Below are 22,669 nucleotides of genomic sequence, written 5' to 3'. Positions count from 1 at the left end.
TTGCTTTGATGCAATTCATCACTTGTAGGAAGAAGGGCATCTCTTTAGGATGTCACAGGATGCTAAACCACACGGGCTGGAGGAGAAGGCAGCTATGGCATGAATACTGGTGCCAGTCAGGAAGTCTTTTGTGGGGATTCAGCCCTACAGACATCTTGGCAGAGCCTTCTTCACTGGTAGTTCCTCGTGCTGACTCTCCTCTCCTCATGCTAAGTCAGTCAAGCCATTAACGGTTTGCAGTGTGCCTGTCTTCTCTCATGAGAGGACGGCCAGGAGCAGAAGCCATACCCTACACTTCTTTCATGAACCAAAGAGCCATGCGTTTTCAATATTGTAAGTTATTAGCCAGTGATGAACTGTAAAAGAAATGTATCAGCTTCTGTTCAATACCAAGAAATAAAAGCAAGAGAAAGGGAAGAGGAGAGAGGGAGAGAGGAAGGGGGAAACGGCAGGGAAAGGGAAAAGAGAGGAGAGAAAGAAAAATAGGGAACACAGGGCAAGAGGGCTGTGCTGTCTGTGATAAAGGCGGGCATTATTTTGTATTCATCGTGAACATGTTTTCCTCTCAACACAAATTGTGCTTCTTATTGCCAAGAAAGTTTGCAAGCCACTGCTGTAGAACATTTCTCCACTGTTAGGAAATAACAATGGCAAATTACTAAATTACTAGCCATCTGCTCCTTAGGTAATTGTTGAGGTACCTGCTCATTCCTGGTTCACTGGAAGAAAGTTAGATTGAAGATTTTAGGTCACTTGCGGTCCCTAATCTCCATGGAGGCTTTCCTTCTATAGCACAGGTTCATGTATGCCACAGGAATTTTTTTTTAATTAAAATATCCCAAACTGAGAATTCATAAAAGAAGCACAAAAGAAGAAGGGGAAACTCTACAGTCAGGTGGGAAAACACATTTTTGTACCACTGAATATTACATTTGTGCACATGAGCAGGGATTTGTAAGCCAGTAAATACTGGATCAACTGTGGCAGTGAAGAATCGAAGGTGGATTATCTTAACAGCTATCAAAGCCAGACCCAGGCTTCTGGAAGGTGGACAGGTGCCATGTAGAGGTACCACACAGGATTCCGCACCCCTACCTGCTCCAGAAGCTGTCTGAGGCGGTGCAGCTGAGACTCCAGCTGCTTATTGTGATCTTCCAGTATCTGCATCCTCGCCTCCAGCCGCCCCTTGTGCTGCCGAAGGAGTTTGGCCTCCGCTATAAGTTCTGAGTCCTCGGATGTGTGATGGGGTGACACGATGGACTCTGGAGGTGAGCCCACGGGGAGTCCCCTTCTTAAGTGCTGCTCCTTCAGCTGCTCATATTCCACCTGCAGATTTCTAACACAGAAAAGAAATAAAACAGATTATTATTAGGTCTATCCTTTTCTTTCCAAAACTGTCTAGGAACTCCAAATTTAGCTTGTGTGACTACTACATCCTATGGAAAAACATTCACTAGCAGGAAGAGTGAGGAGGAAGAAAATGGGCTTCAAGCAAGAGTGCTTCCAGGCTCCATCAATAAAACCCAGCTGCAACAGGCTACATTCACACCCCAGCCTACTATATCCTCCCAAACCTCAACCTCACTATGATGTCTTAGATAACAACTTGGAAAAGAGAACAGGGAAGATCTGTTGGATCTCAGGAGGGAGAAAGTGGTGTGTTTTCTTTTGCGGGGTCTACCACACCTTTGTTCTTCCTCCAAGTCAGCAATGATCCGCTCCAGTTCCCCACGCTCTTCCCTCTCCACGGACTTCAAGATCTGAGCAGGACTCTGTGGCTGGCTTATGGGAGACTCCCCGCCCAGTGTCTGGCAGTACTGCTGGATGAGGGCATGCTCGTCCTCCCTAGCAAGGCAAAGAAGATAGACAGTGGCACACATCTGGGTGGTGAGGTCTCTGAGCACACAAGAAGCAAGAACAGTGATGCTGGCACTGGTGGCTGGAGCAGGCTGCCTTGGAACTCTGTGTCGCCATGATATTCCTGTGTAAACTCAAGCTGGATGTTCAGGGCCTGTGCAAGAGGAACTCAGCATTTCAAAACATGAGTGTCACAATCTGAGGATTCTCACAATCCCAAGAGAGTCATTCCACTCTACAGAGAAAATAAAATAAGGCACAGAAGTTCCTATAAATAAGGGTAATGAGTTTCTATAAATCAGGCTTAACTGGGTGTATCCCAACTTATGGCCATAGGCTGCATGAAGCCAGGAATAGCTTGAAATGTGGTCCAACATATGTGTTGATAACAACATAATGTTGCAATGTCAAAGGTTGGACATGCCTAGAAGCAGTTAATCTAACAGTTAAAGATGTTATAGGCAAACATATCAGTCACTGACTACAAAACACAGTAGATTAAAAGATAACTGAGCCAAGAACAGCCAATCCTTAGCTTTGATTGTAACCAATTTTGCAATGTTTGATGATCCAAAGGATTTATAATTTACATTTTTATTTAAATAACATCATAAATGCAATTGTACATATAACAAATAGCAATAGACATTTTTACTTGGTGCAATCACAAGTAATTTTAGGACCAATATCCTACACTAAATCATTGATTGCATTTAATTCAGTGGGGCTCTTTATCTAATGATCTGTTACTGAAGTAGATAATATCAGCAGTAGGGTAGATGCATGGAGACAAAGCCAGTCTGTCTGTGACAAGTAAATGCTTTCCAGTTGGTCTGGAATACCGTTTCTTCCTTTTCGAGGTAGATCTAGTTGGATGTCCTCAGGAAGGTGTGACTGTCACGTCTCCTGGCTCATGAGATTGTAGAGCCCTCTAACACACTGGACCTAGCCCGTTTTAATAGTTTTTGGAAAGTAGGGGAGATATAGGATAAGGACTCAGAAAATAGGATTTAAGTGATGTGGCCACCAGAGTTTAAGATGGAACTGTCCTATGGATGAACCTTCAGTGTAAGCTGTGTGGCCGCAGGAATCTCTCAGCATCCTCATCTGTTGCCCTGGACCAGAGCACATCCTAAAACAACCAAGGGAACCTGGCAATCCTGGGCCTTTCACTGTTTCATCTGGGCCTTGAGATTGCTCTGCTCTTGTGCAGGTGATTAGTGCCGGATACTGGGCAAGCACTCTGATTCTTGTGTGTGACACAAAAATCCACCCTTGTGTAGCACACCTTTGCTTTGCTAGAGGGGTCTGGAATTGCCATCTACAATTTAGTGTGTTTTTGGAAAAGGTGTGTTTTGGCACAGAGATCAGAGACACAATGAAGCCAAGGAGAAAACTGGGTGTTACACTTGCTGAAACACCAGAACCAAGTTCCAGCGACCGACTGGTGACTTAGTGGGCCTCCTTCCTGCATGTAGCTTCCCCCTCTCCTTTCCCCACCCCCCCAAGAGAGACTGACTATACACACACACTGTATATACCCATACACATTAGTGTGTGTATACACATATGCTATATGCATGTATTGAAAATAAAAGTCATACACTTTGGCTAAGCTTAAGTGCCTAACTTCACCTCCCTCTTCTGATGTCCTTCAGTATGTTGCGAATATGTATTGCTTTTATTGGTTTAAAGCTGTTTTGACCAATGACTAGGCAGAATAGAGCCAGGTGGGAAATCCAAACAAAGATGCAAAGAGAAAGAAGGTGGAGTCATTGAGAGGCCATGTAGCCGACAGGGAGGCAAGATGTGAGGTAACAAGCCAAAAGCCTTGTGGCAAAATATATAATAGAAATTGGTTAATTTAATTGTGAGAGCTAGTCAGTGATACATCTGAGCCATTGGCCAAACAATTATAATTAATATTAAGCCTTAGACTGGTTATTTGGGAACTGGTGGGTCGGATGAGAAACCTCCAACTACACTCCTCTTGTTAAATGTCTTTTGACCAGGGGTGAGTGATGGGCTGTTTACAACAAAGGTAGAGAGAATGAAGCAGATAGATGGCATAAGAGGTGGAGTTGGCCATGGTATCATCTTTTCACTAGTGTCCTGAGTACTCAAAAGATGAGAAGAGTAGAAAATCAGGTTTACTATTCCTGTGAAGCTTACAGAAGTCTTGGACTACCTACACAGAGAAATCTGGCTGGGAGGGCCAACAAGATGGCACAGTGGTAAAAGTGGTTGCTCTATGACCTGAGTTTGATCTCCAGCACCCACAAGGTGGAATGAGAGAACTAACTCCCATAAGTTGTCTTCTGACTTTCATCATACACACACACACACATACACACAAAATAAGTAATAAATATCTTTTAAAGTTGAGCACTGGAAAGTCCCTTGAAATTCTATTTGGGAAGCATTTTGTTGTCAACATTTATGTAAGCTCACCTCTTTTGTAAACATGATGGTGTACAGTGTGTTATTATAATTATCATGGCCACTAACAGTACATTCTTTGTTATGGTGTCTGGAAGAGAATTAAAGCCATCTCCACAAAACAAAAAAAAAAAAAAAATAGAAGTAATTTGTAGTATACAATTTGGGCCTTAAATGTTTTTCATAGATTGTTACTTGTAAAGGTTAAATTCAAAAATAGATACATTCTAGTCTTTAATAGTGTATAATAAAAACCAAAAGCACCCTCATTATGTAGATGCTACATCATGCACCAGATTAGGGTTATTAAATATCAATAGTCTGTATCATGCTGAAATAGAAAGCAGTTTTTAAATGTAGGTCTGCACCAAGAAGTATCATTAGATGGAATATAATTATACTGTATTTTTTGCATGTAGTAAATACTATCTACATTACAAAATTAGTACCTATCACATGATGACAGAACTGTGATTCTCTTGATGACCTTTTAAAACCAACGGTCTATTCCTGGCTTCAGATTTACAAACAGTAATTCCAATGTAAACCATGACCAAGTTCCCACCATGAATCACATGAAACAGTGTCCCTCAATGGCAGAAAGTAGATGGAGTGAAAACCAGGCAAAGGCCTCAGGAACTTCTGCCTAAGGGTTCCTAGGGCTGTCCCGAGTCCTGTTCCCTCTTAAGATGTGTATGATCAACTCTTCCTACAAAGACACTTAGTAGCCTTAAAATTAATATCCCCTCCAATCACCCAGCCTCAGGCTTTTAGAAAAATAGGGAGTGCTAGGATTCAATGTATGTGGGCTCAAAAGCTGGGAAATTGGCTAAGAAATTAGCATGAGTGTGCAATGAACAGTGAAAGAGTTCATGGAGGGGAAGGCTTGGGGAGAGGACAGGGTATTGTCTCTATGGTTAAATTTGAGTATCAAAGCCAGTCAAACTACAGGCATGTTGGCTATCGCTGAAGGTACAACAAAGAAACAAACAGGAAAGCATCGACCAGTAGTCCTTCCTAGCTCGGTGGTTGGAGGGCTTTCATGGCGAGCAACTGCAAGCTCGCCATTCCATATTGAGTGTGGAGAAGGCAAAAAGCTGCATGTCACCTGACTAAACACAACCCAGGGCCAGAGAAGATAGGAAGACTAGGTAAAGGTGGTGACCCATGCCTGTCATCAAGAACACATCATAGGGTGAGACAGAAGATTGGCAATTTGAGGTCAGTGTTGCTACATAGTAAAATCCTGTCCAAAATAAGGGGGGGGGAGAGAAACAAACAATATAAAACAACAACAACAAAAAAAAATAACAAGAAAATACAGGGCTGGTGAGTTCCGAGCACTGTCTCTTAAAGATATTTTAATTTAATTGTAACTGCACATACATATGAGGATGCACCCGTTAGAGCAGGGCTCTACCAAATAGCGTACAAACAACTGTCTAACACTAGTGGCTCCATCACTTGTTCCACTGTACTCTGGGAATAAAGTAAACATCTGTTGAATGAATCACCACATCAAATGGCAACATATTAAGTCTGTTCAGCTGCTAATCATCTGCTTATCTTCTCTGTTCTGAAACATTAGTGACAAAATTTAAAAGTGTTTATTTTAATTTGAAGACAGTGTATATTAAATTTGAGCATTGCCTGTACTCTGTTCACATACAAAGATAAACACATGTTAAAGAAGTTAGATTTTTATCGTAACTATAATTTTTTATTTCATTTAATTCCCTGATTCTTTCAACACTGGTGAGAATTAGAATGCTTTTATTAAAAAAAGCTATTTAAGATACTTAATCTCTTGATATGAAATGCCTACTGGTAGGTTACATATGAAAGAACAGTGTGAACACTGTTGGCTGGAAATGGTTTCTGGTTCATAACACCTGAATAATAATGTTTAAGTCCTGACTATATGATGGCTAAGTGCCAAGATACCAAACTTTCATGTTTAAAATTTTAAAAGTTCCCAAGAGCATTCATGTATAAGCTTAGTGACAAATGAACAGCAAAACACACCCAAGGGAGACATTCTTTACCCAATGGTTTAGCAGTGATACTCAACCTATAGGTCATCACCCTTTTGGGGGTTGAATGATGTTTTCACAGGGGTTGCCTAAGACCATCTGCATATCAGATATTTACATACAATTCATAACAGTAGTGAAATTAAAGTTATGAAGCAGCAACAAAAATAATTATGGTTAGGGGTCACCACAACATGAAGAACTGTATTAAAGCGTCACAGCATTAGGAAGATTTGGAACCACTGGCTTAAGATATTCTGCTTGGCTTTCTCCAGTCTTTGTTAGTGAAAAACATGTAGGCTCTATGTTCTAGATCTTCTCTGTTCCTCCTAGGCCTCCCTGTCTGGTCAAACCATACTGAGCCCACAAGTCATATCAACTTGAAAATATGGAATCCTTTTACACATCATCTCATAACTAATGCAAAAACAAGGTCAAAACAAGTTCCAAGGAAAGAAGATCTATTACAGTGGGATCATCAGAGAGAAAGCATTTGCCTAGGGCATTCCACAACCAAGCTGAAGATGCACAGTGAGGAAGCCAGACAGAAAATATATGGCTTTGAAGCTATTTTAAAAAGAGATTCTAAAGTCAATGAAGCTTTTCTCACTTCTTAATAAAATAAAATATTTGCAAGGGAGTTATTTTTAAATGAATGGCATGGAGAATATGTCTAAGCACAGGCAGATAGCATTGCTAAGAGAACAGAGACAAATGGAGAAAATTTATTGCATAAATGCAATATTATGAGCTGAAGAGATGACTCAATTGGTAAAGTAGTAGCCATGGCAGCATGAGGTCTCAAGTTCGGATCTCCAGCACTGATGTAAAATCTAGATGTGGTAGCACATATCTGCAACCCCAAGGCTGATGGGATTGAGAGGGGTGGATGTGGGGAGCAGAGAGAGACAGATCCCTAGAGCTTACTGGCCGGCCAACCTAGGCAAATAAAGGAGATCCATTTCCATTGAGAGAATCTGTCTCAAAAAATAAAGTGGGAAACAATTGAGAAAGACACTTGATATTGGTCCTTGGCTTCACTCCATACACATGTGAAAACATATGCACCTACATACATATGTATACACACCCACACAAATACAAACATACAACACATGTACACAGCCACAAAAATACAGATCAATGTTATATTATTATAAAGCAATCGGATTATTCTATTATTAATCAGATGAGCAGATTCATTAACATAAGCAAATAACTAAATAAGCATATTTAATTTACACAGACATGGCTTAAAGGCATAAAATGTACATAGACTTTTTGGAAACACACATCAGTTTTGACTGGAATCTCAACTCAGAGGCTATGGTCCATGAAGATTATTTCTGAGACCATAACACAAGGAGGTAGTGTTGGTCAACTAAGAACTTGCCACATTACAGAAGCAGGTTCCTCCCCTCCTTCAATAACTCACCAACACTCTTGTCATCTCTAATGGGACACCTTTCCACCATTCTGTATTATCCCCATGTGTAAGCTCCATACCTCCTACAAAGCCAAACATCACGACGTGGTAATATCTGTGTTTTCATCCCTGCTCAGAGGTAGCCTTCCGCTTCCCCCACACCCTACACACCAGTAAATCTCTTGCATGGGGTGGTGTGACTTTTGTGACCTTCCTTGGCCCCAATTGCCAAGATACACTTTCGCAGCAAAACCCTTGCAGGCAGACTCAGTTCACGATGCACTTACACGCTTCCTGTGGTAGAGCTGCTATCGGTCAGGAAAGATCCATTTGTCCTTTCCATCTGGGCCAGTCTGAAAGTATAAAACCAAGGGACTGAAATCACGTGGCCACAAGGGGTGTGGTCATCCATTGTTTTAAAATCTTCATTAATTCAATTCTGACTAAAAAGAAAAGGGTCCAGATATTGCACAGAGATTGATTTGAAGCCTCCTCTACTGGTAAGGGGCAACTTGATCACCACTCACTTAGGGCTGCAGGCTGTTATCTTATACCATAGTGTGTGAGCTTCTCATTGAGACCCCAGGCCCTCTAGATGGTCCCCATTGAAGTGAAGTAACCTTCGTGCACAAATCTAATTATGCTCCTTTCAGATCTGAAGATTTAATTTTTCTCAACCTAGAATGTAAGACAACTCCCAAGCAACTGGGCTTTGTATTATTAGACCATGGTTCTGGCATACCATGGCCTCTCAGCTGGGCTCTGTGTTATTAGACCATGGTTCTGGCATACCAAGGTCTCTCACCTGGGCTCTGTGTTATCAGACCATGGTTCTGGCATACCATGGTCTCTCATCTGGGCTCTGTGTTATTAGACCATGGTTCTGGCATACCATGGTCTCTCAACTTCTTTGCCTCCTGTGGCTCCATGAAGAAGCCACACTCTTTTCGCAGCACTTTCTCTACCAGCCCAAGAGTGCCTTTCTCCAACAATTTGACTTAGTCTCAATTCAGCTCAAATGTTACCATTGTTCTTAAACAGTTCTTAAACTAGAGATTTTGGACACAGCTGGCTTCTAGGAACACCAGTGTGTGGTATTAAGCAATTTCCCAAAAGTTTTGCACACTACCTGCAGGCTGATATTTTGCATTGTTCAGGGGTTTAAAAACAAACCCTAACAATCAGGCATTAGCGTAAGTTTAATTACATATTGCAATTCATATGTGCACGGTCTCCTGAGAGTAGCTCCAATCACCTCTTTCATTCACTGAAACTAAGCTATATTATCTGAATCCTGCCTGCTCAGTGTTTGGAGTCTCAGCAGCTCTGAAATTGTAGCCTATTGAAATCTATTCTTCATAGAATACAGAGCAGGTGTTTGGTAAAGTGTAAATCACACTATGAAATGATAAAGGCCCAGGTTCCCCATGTAATACAACCGTGACTTCTGCAAATATACTCCCACATCAAGGTTTTGCCAACAGCATTGAACTATGACAAAAGCAAGAAATACTCTGAGTGGCCGAGCCGGGGACCCCTCTCGGTCTCTTACCGTGTGGCATATTGCTCTATTCTTGAGTGGGTGTCATCATGAAACAGCTGGGGGGAGTGTGAGGGGCTGTAAAGAGAAAAGAAAGACAAGGGCTTTATTCTCCATTTTGACAGACGTTTCTGGTTAGAAGGTTAGTTAAGTAACAAATTTGCCATGCAAAGAAACCACCAGCATTGTCACCCAGGAGGTAAAAATAGTAGTGTAGACCCATGCCAATTCTCCTGATCAGAACTCCCCTCCTGTGCGCATGGGCTGTGAATACTCACTCATAGTGCTCTGGCCACATACTGATGAGTGTGATAGGACTGCAGAGAGGGGAGAGGGAGACAAAAGTCACAGAACATTTAGAGCCATTGCAGACAAAAGCGGAAGGAGAAGGATTCTCAATCATCTTCCACTCACATTCGGCTACCTAGACATTCACCACCAGGGAAATCAAAGGCAACTTTCACAGTTCTTATGACACATGTATTTCAAGACAGTAATCACATTTTAGAACAGCCAGACTGAAAAGATCAGGAGAATGTGCTAAAATTGCCCCAAATTATAGGCTGTTCAAAGGTAATGTTCTAGAACATTCTAAGGGAGATACAATTACATTTTTGTTTTCCTTGAAGAAACTTGATCATAAAGGTGAATTTATTACCTAATTACTTGACTATCAATATCAGAATTTTGGAAAGGAAGTTCAAGTCATGTTTACAACAAGTTTCTCAACTTCGTGTACACTGAGAAGAGTGAAGCCTTTCCGCTTACTCCTACCTACTCAGAGTCCAATCATCAGCAAACTGAGAGTGACTTCTCTAGGACAGGACAGACTTCATCTAGGATGGTGTTACCTACACATTGACGCTAGGAAAGTAGGCAGGCAAACGTGTTCTGCTTGAATCTGGGCTTTGGTCTGAGGCTGGCTTATTTAGTGCCACCTGCAACATGTGGGCAGCCCTAGTGTCTCAGACACCCTGGAAGCCCCCAAATATCCCTGAAATGCCACTGAAATGATTCATCTCAATTAAAAGGTAGTTTAAACTCCAACTTTTGAAAAAAGGCAATGATGAATTACCCAACTAGTGCAGAAATTTAAGAGTACAAAAAATTAGTACTGTGCTTAATTGTGTAGCATTTCTTGAAAATGCTAATGCTGATTCAAGCAGAATCATTCTCGATTTCCTTTTCTATTATACGTGCATACTTGAGATATAGTTAATGATCTCATTATCTCCTGCTGTTTAGCACAAGATGATGTGTATGGGGTAGAAGTTGAAGGGATGGAAGGTCATCTTCCTGGGTGGGAAGATAAATTTCCTTACACTGACGACTCTCATAAAAGAGCATGCAACCTGCATGTCCATCAAAATGCCTATTCTGTAATTAGAGTTAATTGCCTATGTGTAAAGTAGAAGCAGGAACAATAGCAAAATGGTATTATCCCAAACTCTAGCACATCAGGACTTCTCATTGTACCTGAAATAGGGACACTAAATGTCAGGAAACAGGTAGATCTACACCTCACTTCCTAAAACAGTAACTGTTTAAAAGATCCCTCTGAAATGCAAGTGTAATAACATTTGACATAAGTTTTCTACAGAAGAACAATGCCTACTGGTGTGTGTGTGTGTGTGTGTGTGTGTGTGTGTGTGTGTGTGTGTGTGTGTGTGTTGGCAAGCTTTGTGGAATGTCTCGACCAATTGTTCAGAAAGTAATTGTTGGTTTTGTGAACTAGGAATAGAGGGAGCAGAAAGCTGGGCTGATGGGTTTTTTTAAAAGACTATCATTTTTAATGGAAAATGTCAAACAAAGGAAACATACAAAATCAAGCTAGGTTTCTTTTCCTTCAGAGGATTTTGGTTTGTAGGGAGGAATGCTCACATTTAGTTGAACAGCAAAGTCCTTTCATCCTTAGGACCTGATATTGAGGAGGGTTAAACCTGCTTAACAAGACTGCTTGTCTAGCATACATGAGGTCCAGAATGCCTCCCCAGCCCCCAAATGTAAGTAAATAATTAATAATAAAATAAAGCAATTTGTGAGTTGCCACTGACTTAACAATGGAGCTTCTTCTTGTTTTTCAATGTGGCTGCTGGACAGGGTTTTTTTTTTTTCCTTATAATATTGGAAGAAAAAGACTCTAAAAAAAGTCTATGAAATCCAACATATATTTTAAAGTTGGCAACCCATTTAATGACTCAAAGTCCCAGCAGTCTTCTCATTCTTGTCTTTTGCCTCTTTAATCCATTTGCCTGGAAGCTGGTAACTGGTCCTACCTGTTGGATCATGCCTGCTGCTTGAAGACCAGCTCTGGCAACCCCTCTGTTCTGTCCCCTGAGACAATGAACTGACCAGGCTCCTGTGGCTCTGGTTGGTTCTTATCTCCTCAAATGTAATATGAAGGTGTAAATGAATACATTTCCTTATCTCTGTCATGTGGAGCCATGGCCAAGCTCCCCAACTTCTCTGTCTCCCTGGATTATGCACTTCCCACCTCCAACGTGCTGTCTATGATGTCTATCTTTACCCCTTCTACCTTGTCACCTTCAGGTAACTTTCTTTTCAAGATTTGTTCTTATCTGTTTGTGTATATACCACTGTATCTGCACCATGCTGTATGTGTGGGGCTGCCTTTGGAGGCTAGCAGAGGGCATTGGATTCCCTGGAGCTGGAGATACAGGTGGTTGAGACCCGCCCAACACAGTTGCTGGGAATTGAACTCAGGTCCTCTGGAAGAGCAGCTAGTGCCATTAACCACTGAGAAATCTCCCTAGCTCCCAAGCTAACTTTCTTCATGCTTCATTATATAATGCTCTCCTACCACACGGCCCCACCGTGTTGCCTCTAATATGCTATAGTGTCCCTTCTAAGGCTCCACCACCTCAGGACATGAGGATCATGGCTCCTGTGGTAGGAAAGTCCCATCTTCCCCAATATAAAGCTCTTTTTCTGAAGGGTAATTTTATGTTATCAACCCCTCCTGAACCACTGACCACTTTTTCCTCTTTAACATTACCTGTGAACGCTCAAAGTTTCCCACTACTCTCAGAATAAACTCTGTAGATGTTGGATACCAAAACCCTTTTATCATCTGGCTTTTGTTCCTCCCATTCTTTGTTTTAGATGCTAGTACCCTGGTAGTACCCTTTGAAAATGATTCATTTGGCCTGTAAAGCATTTTTCTCCACCTCTGAGCACTCCAAATTCTCAACATGTGACTCAGGCAGAGTTTTTAGCACAGTGATCCATCCCTCACAGGCCTGAACATCCATCACCACAATTGCATCTGCTATGAGTGGACTCTTGCCACAGTAAAATCTTCAAAGAGTGATAGAGTTCACTATGGGTACTTTACCCAATACCAGAAGCAGGTGTCTCTTGCTCTTTTTTATCTTCAGGGAAATTAATCAAATTCTAAAGCCAATTAATAATCTAGAACTCTCAAACTACTTCTGTCACTATTTTGGCCTATTTGCTAAACTTTATTATGAATACTATGGTATTTAATTACTCATTTATTTTCATTTTGAAAATACTTACATACAGATTTGTAAAATGAACTGAAGAAGCCTTAGCTTGGGCATGCTTGCCCCTTTCGGGAATCAGTGTTTCTTCCTATAAAGTCCCTTCATGCATGCATGCCTAGCTAATTACTGGCCAGAAGATAAAACACTACATTTGAGAAGATGAAAGAGAAATAAGCAAAGGAAAATTCTAACCAGCTCCATAAATAGCTTCAACACCTTCACCACTTCACTGGTTTTTCTCCAATGTTCTCTTCCCACAAGTAGGAGAATAAATGAAATCAAACATTTTTTTAAACTACCCACTCACATAAATTTTTCTACTGGAAGATTAAATGACCTTGTACCAGAAAAGGGCTCAGTAGAAAAATGAACTACAGCAAATCCACAGAGCTCTATGTAGGATTTGAAGAAGAAAACCTGCCCACACTATCTAGTAGCTCATAAATCTTATTCAAAATGGAACTAAGGAACTTGCATCCCTCTTGAAACACGGTGGAAATTTTATGTGAAGCATGGTGATGCATTTTCAGCATAGTATGTCAAAATCAGAGAATAAGATTATTTTGCATGTTTTTCTGGTAATTTTTTACTAAATACATACTTTGGGGGGGCATAGTGATGGCTCAGTCAGTAAAGTATGTCCCCCGCAAACATGAAGGACTTGAATTCAAGGCACAGAATCTGGGCACCTATAATCCCAGTGTTTAGGAGGCAGAAATTGGAGGATCCTTGGGATTTGCTGACCAGCCTGCCTAGTTCAGTTACCAAGCTCCAGATTTAGTGAGAGACACTGTCTCAAAGAATAAGGTGGCAGCAATTGATGAAGACAACCCATCAGCCTCTGACCTCTACACATACAATATACATGTGTGCATGCACACACACCCAAATTGAATCTCATGATTATTTTGACACTGAAGGTCAAAGTATTAAAAATGTTTAAAGGGAGTATAAAATATCTATCTATCTATGGTTCATATGAAGGATGGATATAAATGACAATGATTCATCAAAAGAGTGCAAGGCAACATTGCTCACTACAAATCCATCATATTTCCTCCTCAATCCCAGCACTATATGACAGTATATCTACCATATTATGTACCAGAAGTAGCAGCTGCAAAGGCTAATGAGATATGATATGAAGAGAAGAAAATTGTACCAGGTGTTTAACAAGTCAAACTGTGCTGGATATTAAGAGAAGAAGTCTTCATACATAATCTTTGAAGACAAAAGCATATTCATAAGAAACCAAAGGATAAATACGTTTTATAAATATATTTCTTTAGAATAAAATCAATTTAAAAATGTGTTTTGATGTGTGGTGTGGAAACATTTAGAAAAGCTTATACTTTTGTGGGTGGTATATATAGTCATTTTGGTGTGTGCACATGTACAAACACATACATGTGGAGGCCAGAGTTTAACATAGGGCATCTTCCTTAATCACTCTTCTACAAATGTTTCAGATACATGGGTGTTTTGGTAGCACACTCAAGCACACAAAAAAGGTTGCAGTTGAAATGTGGGTGTAGATATTTTAGAAAGTGATACAAAGGTTTAAAATCTCATCTACTTTGATCTCAATAGATAACTTCCTGGTGATTGAAAATGCCCATGAATGTTTTCTGGCTCATTTTGAAGTCCTTCTTCTCATTCCAGGCTCTAAATTCTTTTGTTTTCTTTCTCAGCTTTATGATTCCATTGTAATTTTGTTCTGTCAAAACTTTGTGAAGATGCTCGTCAACTCACAAAGCTGATGCTAAGCAATTTTGTCTATTTCATAAAATGGAGAAAGTGGCTGCATTTTGCCACTTTCATCTTTAAGAAGACCAAAAAGAAGAAACATAAAATGAGATTTCAGAATAGATTTGTATTTGAAGTGCAAGATGAACTATTGCTGATAATTTATATTAAAAAGATGTGAAACGAGGCTGGGACTGTGACTCAAGGGTAGAGCATTTGTCTAGCATGTATGAGGCTCAGGGTTCGATCCCTGTACCACAAAACAAACCAATAATGAAAGGTATTATAACAAAAAGATTGAAACCTCTAAAAGGGAAAAAAGAAAGGGAAATAAAACAAAAGAGCAAATAACACCACAATTTGAGTTGAATTTGAAAGTTCAGAAAAACTGGCTGTGACAGTGTTAAAGGAAAAAAAGAAAGAAAAAGAAAAACCAAATAAGCAATACAAATTGTTGTTGAAGACTTAATTCACCTGTTTCAAAATAAAGTATTTCTCCTTGGTATTATGTAATTTCTTTCGTGTTGTTAGCATTAAAAACAATGAGATAACAAGTGTTCACAGAATGAATGCTGGAATGGAACTCACGTCTCCAAGTTGTCCCCTTCCAGCACGGTCTGGACAGGCAGGTAGCCAAGCCGGGGGTGTTTGGCAAAGTATTTCTTGGACCTGAACTTGTTCTTCAGCACCTTCGTGAAGTCTCGCACATCTTCCCCAGATGTTGTCTGTGTGGTTAAAAATTCACAGATCCAATTAAAAAAAAAATCAAAGGCTAAAACAATACCCACAACAAAATGTGAGCAGATGTTATTAAACGCCAACAATTTTGGTCACTATACATTTTTGGAATGCAGAGTATCATGAAAATAAATGAAAACTGGAACTCTCATGAAAAATATATTCTGTGATGACTCCACAATTTTTTTGTGTGTGTTAGAAGTAAACCATTAGGTAACTGATTTATCCAATATTTTAAAAACTTGACCCCAAAACAAGTTTTGGAAAGCTTGCTGGTAGGTCCTATTAGTAAACCAATTTCCTTTTACAAGTGTGGTGATGGTCCTCCAGACTAAAAACTTCTAATTAGGCTTAAGAAGCCAAGCCAAGGTTAGCACTTAGCCCAGGCTGGCTCCCTGCAAGCCACCACACTCTAGTTGGGAGAAAGTTCAAACAACAATAAGGAAAGAGCAATGGCAGGGGACATGAAAGTTCATGCCCATAATCTTAACACATACAAGAAAGAGACATTAGGATCTGTAATTCAAGGGCCAGGCTAGGCTACCTAGAAAGGCCCTAAGTACATGTCAAAGGAGCTGAGCACATAAACAAAGCTGTCAAATGAACAAACCCTTTTAACCAGGCACGGTGGTGCATGCCCATAATACCAGGTCTTGGGAGATGAAAGCAAGAATATTAGGAGTTCTAGATTAGCCTGGGCTATATGAGGCTAACCTGGACCACACCATAAGAGATGGGGGGAGAGATGAGAGAGGAGAGAGAGGAAGAGAGAGAGAGAAGAGAGGGAAAGAGCACAGAGCTTCCTCTGGACTTTATTCAGAAAAGAGTCTGTAAGTTTCTTTCCTTTCTTAACCATGTAGATATACTATTATTTTACCTGAATTAAAATGTAATGGTGTTATATAGTGCTTTTATTTCCTTAAAGACTTCAAAATGATTGGAGTTTCAGTTTGTTGTTTGTTTGATTTGTTGAGACTGGGTCTCATTATGCGGCCCTGGATAGGCTCCCACTTGCTCTGTAAACCAGGTAGGCCTCTGCATGCCTCTTGAGTGCGGAGACTAAGACCATGTTCCACCGTCCCTGGCAAGCTGAGTGTTTATAAACATTTACAAGTGACATGCCTAAACTCTTCAAGTCCTACTCCCTTATCTTATTCCATAAACTATTTTCTAAGCCTAACCTTATATGATCATCAATTCTGGTGTTCATATTCAACACAGACACTGGCTTTAGCCCTGAAGATGCATTTACATATTTATATTATTAGCAGAGAGCTGAATTAATACTTGAGTCCTATACCAGCTAGTTTGCTTCCAAACCCACCATTGAGTAGACTTCATTCCCCCTCTTTATACAGAGACAGAGAAGTTTTCTGTAACACACACACACACACACACACACACACACACACACACACACACGGTCCCACTATCCACTATCTGCCTTTTGTTTGTTTGTTTGTTTGTTTTTGTTTTTTTTCGAGACAGGGTTTCTCTGTGTAGCTTTGGAGCCTATCCTGATACTTGCCCTGGAGACCAGGCTGGCCTCAAACTCACAGAAATCTGCCTGCATCTGCCTCCTGAGTGCTGGTATCTGCCATTTTTTAATGGCAAGTAACCCAGCATCATACAGACTTGCTTAGGAATGGAAACTATTTTATTGTATTAGATATTGAACTTAGTGTCTCACTCAGGCTTGGGAAGTGCTTTACCCCTGAGCTATACATATCCCAGTCCTCTTTTAAATTTTATTTTGAGACAGATTCTTACTAAGTTAACCAAACTTCGCTTAGATTCTTACTAAGTTATCCAGACTTCGCTTAAACTCACTCTATTATCCAGAGAGGCCTTGAACTTAAAATCTTCCCTTATAGTCCTGAATAACTGGGGTTGTAGCCTTGGTTTATCAAGCTAGGCATGGAACTTGAAAAAATGCAATTTACTTTGATACAAACAAGTTCTACTTTAATTCAGACACACATATATAATCTGTAAATATGTATACAATTTTCCATTTTGTAGTTGCTTTTGTACGTAAATACTTTGCTTCTAGTAAGCAATTAAGAGAGTTTTTATTGTACTCTGGGCTTGCAAAGCAGAAAGAAGTATGCATGAGCTACAGGCATTTAAAGTTAAAATAATTCACTAACTTTTCTTCTTATTAAAGCAAATATCCCCAATATGGACAACCTCTTTTCATCACTAATTTTACAATGTCAAGCCTGACATTTTTTAATAACTGAAAATAAACTTAATCTGCAGTGCGATGGAGATAGTCTGTACGACATGCAGCAGAAGTGTGGCGGTACAAAACTTCTCTTGAGAAGATAAACAAACAAACAGAATTCAAGGCAGGGTGTGGGAGATCATTTACTCAGAAGCCACTCAAAAATGTGGACTGCTTGTAACATCAGTGAGAACTGTAGACATAATGAACTTCAAGCAAATAAGAGACAATCTGAGAGAATAAGGAGGCTAATTCCTGAGAAACGAAACTCACAGTTGACCTCTGTCCTCCACAGACACATATGTATACATTTGCTAAGCACTGGCATGAGTAACACACACCAACATGTTCTCACATGTATATACACATGCGTACAGCAACTCAAGGCAATTCTGTGGAAAGGGGCTGGTGTAAAATACAGTGGTGTTGTTTGTGGGAACCGAGTGTGTACCAGGAAGAAAGGAGAAACAAGCAGAATAAAGTTGAGGGAGACTGCCCAGGAGGAGGAATGCTTGGAATGGAGAACAAAAGACTTCACTATCTACTGCACAGGGCAGGCACACCTTCTGCAACGACAGCTGAGCGCATAGGCTTGTGTCTCCTTGTGAAGATGGAAAAGGGAAGATGTGTTCTACACTTCCATTTCTCTAATGGAAGAAGCATTGTGATTCCATTGCTGCTGGGTCTGCTCTTAGCACGGGCAGTTAATACACACAGAAATACCAAGTGAATGTGCTCCCGCTTCAGCATAGCCCGTCTCTAAGCTTGGCTAGGGGAAGACATTCCTCTCTGAGTCCAGAAGTTCTCAACCCATAGCCCTGAGTTAGGTGGGTGAGAGAAAGGCCAGGTGAGCAAGGCGCCAAGCTCCCCATCCCCCACCTCCCAGCACTGTACAGTGTACAACTCACTAGTTAGAGTACACTTCTATATGAATAGCCACACCACTTTCTACTTAAATACAACGTGACTCTGTAACTCTTCAAAGACACCCTATGCCTACTAGCCATGCCCACACCTTGGCAAGTATAAATCGAACTTCTATTCTCTATAGCTTGTTTATTCTGGGTGTTTCATAGACAGGATTTCACATATCATGTCTGCTGTGGCTTCTATGTTGTTCCAGCTTATCTATTCTGGGGTCCTATGGGGATTCATGTTTGAGGGGGAAAGTGACAGACCACTCAAAGGTACAAGTCCAACCCCACATCACATATCCTGAAGTCAAATATACCAACTATATCCAGAACCTAAAATAAATCTAATCGAGCAATTACATTTTTTGCTCTATTCTTCCACCATTACAAAAAAAGAAAAAGAGAAAGAAAGAAAGAAAGACAACAAACAAACACCTGCTCACTTCCCAAAAAGTTAAGGCACAAAGTTAAATTGCTTCTAACAAGACATTTGTATTATAAAGCACAGATTCACAACGAAACAGCATGTTTTAATTTCTTTGGTAATTTTTTTTTTTTTTAGCATTTCTTTGGTAAATTTTATATTGAGGGAAAACATGTGCACCCAAAGTTGTAATCCAAGGCTGTTATTTCACTGGCTCCATACACTTTATCACAACACTAAAGGAGATGTGAAAACTGACTCTTCCCATGGTGCCTGGGGACCACATTCGGGATAACAGAATGTAATTCTGCAGCTGGAATAGGGCCACAGAAATGAATGAAGTTTAATATTTTGCATTAAAATGATAAAAATATTTCCATGTGCTTGGTCTAATTAGCCACCTAATGACAGTATCTAGTAGCTCTCAATTTTATAGTGTTAATGCAATGCTTTGGCAAACAGAAGCCCACCACCTAGTGTAATGGATGTCATCAAACTCAACTCTCCTTTCAAATTAGATTCAGTGCTTTGTTTTTTAAAAGCAGACAACTGTTGCTATGATGGTGGGAAGACGGAATAGAAAAGAACTTACTGGAAATTACTGTACAGTGAGTCAACCTGTTAAATGTCACATGTATTTCTTGGAACATTAGGTTTTCTTTTATTGAAAATAGATTCCTCTCCCACATAATATATCCTGATTACAGTTTCCCCTCCCTCTACTTCTCCCAGTACCTCCCCACCTCCTTTCCTATCCATATCCACCCCCTTTTCTGTCTCTCATTAGAAAAAAGGCAGGCTTCTAAAAGATACTATTAAATATAACCATATAAAATATAATTAGATAAAGCAAAAACTATCACACTGAAATTGGACAGGACAAGTGCCTGGATGGTAGGATTCTACACAAAACAGTCCATTATGTTTGCTACAAACTATCTGATGTCTTAGGAGGATCTACAGTCCCCAAATACCTTTGATTCCTTCTCCTTCCTCCTTGGGGTGACAGTCTTGTAGGTTCTGTGGCTAGTGGTGGCCTGTCACCATGCAGTTTTATTGGAGGGCTTTCTTGCTCCAGGATTTTATTGCAAGTATCATCTATGTGGATTTTTGTTTTTACTGACTAACTGCCCTGTTTCTTTCTACCAAACTAACAAATGAGAGGAAATGACAAACACAAAGAGATTGAGATAGCCCAAAGACATGGAACCTCCATGGCCCTCTGAGCCCCTCTGGACTATTACTCACAAACTTGTAAGAACTCTCGTATATACAAGAGAGAGTAGACCTCCAAATTGGTGGCTTTCTTCTTTTAAAACTAATGATAGTGAACCATTGTGAAAATATTTACAATTAAATCAAACACAAGTAGGCATGTAAGTACTCAAGAAACCCTCCATTATCCTGAAGTAAAGTAGCAATAAGAGGACAAAAGCTTACCTAAGTAATTCTAATAGCTAGCTTTCCACTTGTTCTCCATCACCGTAAGTGCAGGAATAAAATATTGAAAAGTTTTTCCCAATTATAAAATCTACTGTAGCACCAATCTCCTCATGTAAGCTTCTACCAAAACCTTAAGGTGTTGACACAAGACAATTTTATTTTTCAATTCTGTTTTACCAATGTCAGTGACAACAATCAAATTCAGGAGTATTTTAATATATATATTTAATCTATATATACCATATGTACTACAGTATACTAATATATATATATATACATATACATAGTATCTTTATATTTACTATATTAATATTTATTTTATTTTTATTTTATAGATATGGATGTCTTGGTTGCATGTCTGTCTGTGTATCACACACATCACACATGAACAGGACAGAAGAGGCCATTGGATCCCTGTAACTGGAGTTACAGACAGCTGTTAGCAGTCATGTGGGTGCTGAGAATTCAGCTCAAGTCCTCTGGAAGAGCAGCCAGTGCTCTTAATCACTCAGCCATCTCTCCCACCCCCATCAGGAGTATTTTAAAATTTCTTCCGATTACTCCTTAATTGAGAGGATTATAGTCACTTCAGGTGAAGTATGGTTTGAAAATATATTTGGCTTCAATTGTGTATTTATATATTAATTCGTGTGCATGAATCCCTATGTCCCTATTCCATGTATTAAACTGCATATTCTTAGCTTAAATGCTGGCCCCCAGCACACTCTTGTACTTGAAACACATGGATGGATGACAGAAAGGCATCTTCTTCTCATTAATGTAACAAAAAGTAAGGCCAAGTTGCAGAGGAATGTAGAACTCAGAAATGCTAACTCTGGTGCTATTTATTATGAAGTGACTCCTTGAATAAATTGCTTTTCTACTTCAGCTGAAGAGCCATCCACTACTAACGCCAGAGATCCACAAGGCACCACAGAGGAAGGGACTGTTTATGATGATGCCAAAAATCCCCAAGGACAAAACACAACTGCAAATTTCAGATAAATTTAAACCAAATAACAAGAACTGAAAATGAGCCGAGCCACATTTTTTTTTTTTAATTTCCCAGTGATTTTCTTGGTCAGTTGATAGCTCAAATAACAGTATTATCTAAGTCCATAACAAGCACTTCCAACATTAGATTTTCAACTACTAAATTCAAATATTAATAAGTTATACAGAGAGAAACATAACAGTAACGATGTAAATCAAGGTTATATAAAAATTCACGGATGTCTGACATATGAGTAAATAATGAAAGGTTGCCATGTGGACCATGTACAAATGTGGAGTCTTTGATGCAAAGCACACGAATTAACAAGGTTTGTTGCTTGAAGACCGAGCTGAGGGCTGCATTCGAACTTCTAAGTGATCTATTTCATTATCACAGGATTTGGAGATACTCGTGGGAAATTTTTCTTTTTTAATGACAAAACTAACCCTGGATTTTATTCAATTGTCACTGATTTCAGAAAGTTATAATTCAGACATATTTGATTCTACAGCTTGGCTGAAATCAGTAAGAGAATCTCAGAACCTTTTGGGTCTTAACAGAAAAATGGGAAACTAAAAAATTAAGTAACATTGGCAGAATCACCAAGAACAGGAATGGTAATGAGGCACTGATGTAAAGTAGAGCTTGTCTCAGCCTTAAGAGCTAATGGCACCATCTAAATGCACCAGACTTGCTGGGAAATACCATCAGGAAGATAAGAGGTGGAAAAAAAAAAAAAAAAAAAAAAACACTTCGGGATGCTAAAGTCAGAGAAACAGCAACAATGTTGCAATTTTAGCATATTGGCCAATATCCCAAAGCGGTAGGGTTTCCAACACAAGCCATGCCAACTTAACAAGGACGGAATCAGTATTTCAGCATTTTCTTACAGTTGATTTTCATAGCTCCCACCACCCAACACACCAATGCTGGCAGGAGGGAGGAGCCAAAGCAACTGCTGCCAGTTTGCCCCTTTTTATCCTTAGATTTTACATTTGCCAATACAATTCAAAAAAGCACAAATTTAGCTTTAATTTTTTAAAGAATCTGTGTTTCCCAAAATAATATTTTGATTTTATCAGTTTAATACAAATCTTGGGTTATTTCTACATCTATGAATCATAGCAATAAGAATATTATTTAGACAAAAGGCCAAAACAAATGAAAAATCTCTACATGTTAACAACCAGGCCACAGTGACTTGAACCTGACTCCAATGAAGATAACATTTGGAGACCAACTCCTAATCAATCACTACAACTTCTACCCAAATGCCCACCCCCAAGAAAGACAACTTATGCTGTAAAATCACTGTTTAATAAGAAAGTTAGAAGAGCCCTGAATAAGTGGCCCATGAGCTA

General features: G+C 39.8%; 1 protein-coding gene across 7 annotated transcripts in view; it reads right to left on the bottom strand.

The window, feature by feature from the left end:
• The window catches only part of Utrn (utrophin), a 484,152-nt gene that overhangs the window by 14,327 nt on the left and 447,156 nt on the right, over positions 1-22,669 (bottom strand). For all 7 annotated transcript variants that reach the window (XM_027402009.2, XM_027402014.2, XM_027402008.2 and 4 more), the window contains 6 exons: positions 15,157-15,293; positions 9,574-9,612; positions 9,308-9,373; positions 8,043-8,108; positions 1,687-1,845; positions 1,096-1,336 (listed from right to left, as the gene is read on the bottom strand). In XM_027402009.2, coding sequence (XP_027257810.1) covers positions 1,096-1,336; positions 1,687-1,845; positions 8,043-8,108; positions 9,308-9,373; positions 9,574-9,612; positions 15,157-15,293 — 708 coding nt within the window. The remainder of the gene's footprint in view (positions 1-1,095; positions 1,337-1,686; positions 1,846-8,042; positions 8,109-9,307; positions 9,374-9,573; positions 9,613-15,156; positions 15,294-22,669) is intronic.

The sequence above is a fragment of the Cricetulus griseus genome, chromosome 2, assembly GCF_003668045.3.
Source record: "Cricetulus griseus strain 17A/GY chromosome 2, alternate assembly CriGri-PICRH-1.0, whole genome shotgun sequence".
Classification (NCBI taxonomy): Eukaryota; Metazoa; Chordata; class Mammalia; order Rodentia; family Cricetidae; genus Cricetulus; species Cricetulus griseus.
This window is presented reverse-complemented; position numbering and strand designations above follow the sequence as displayed.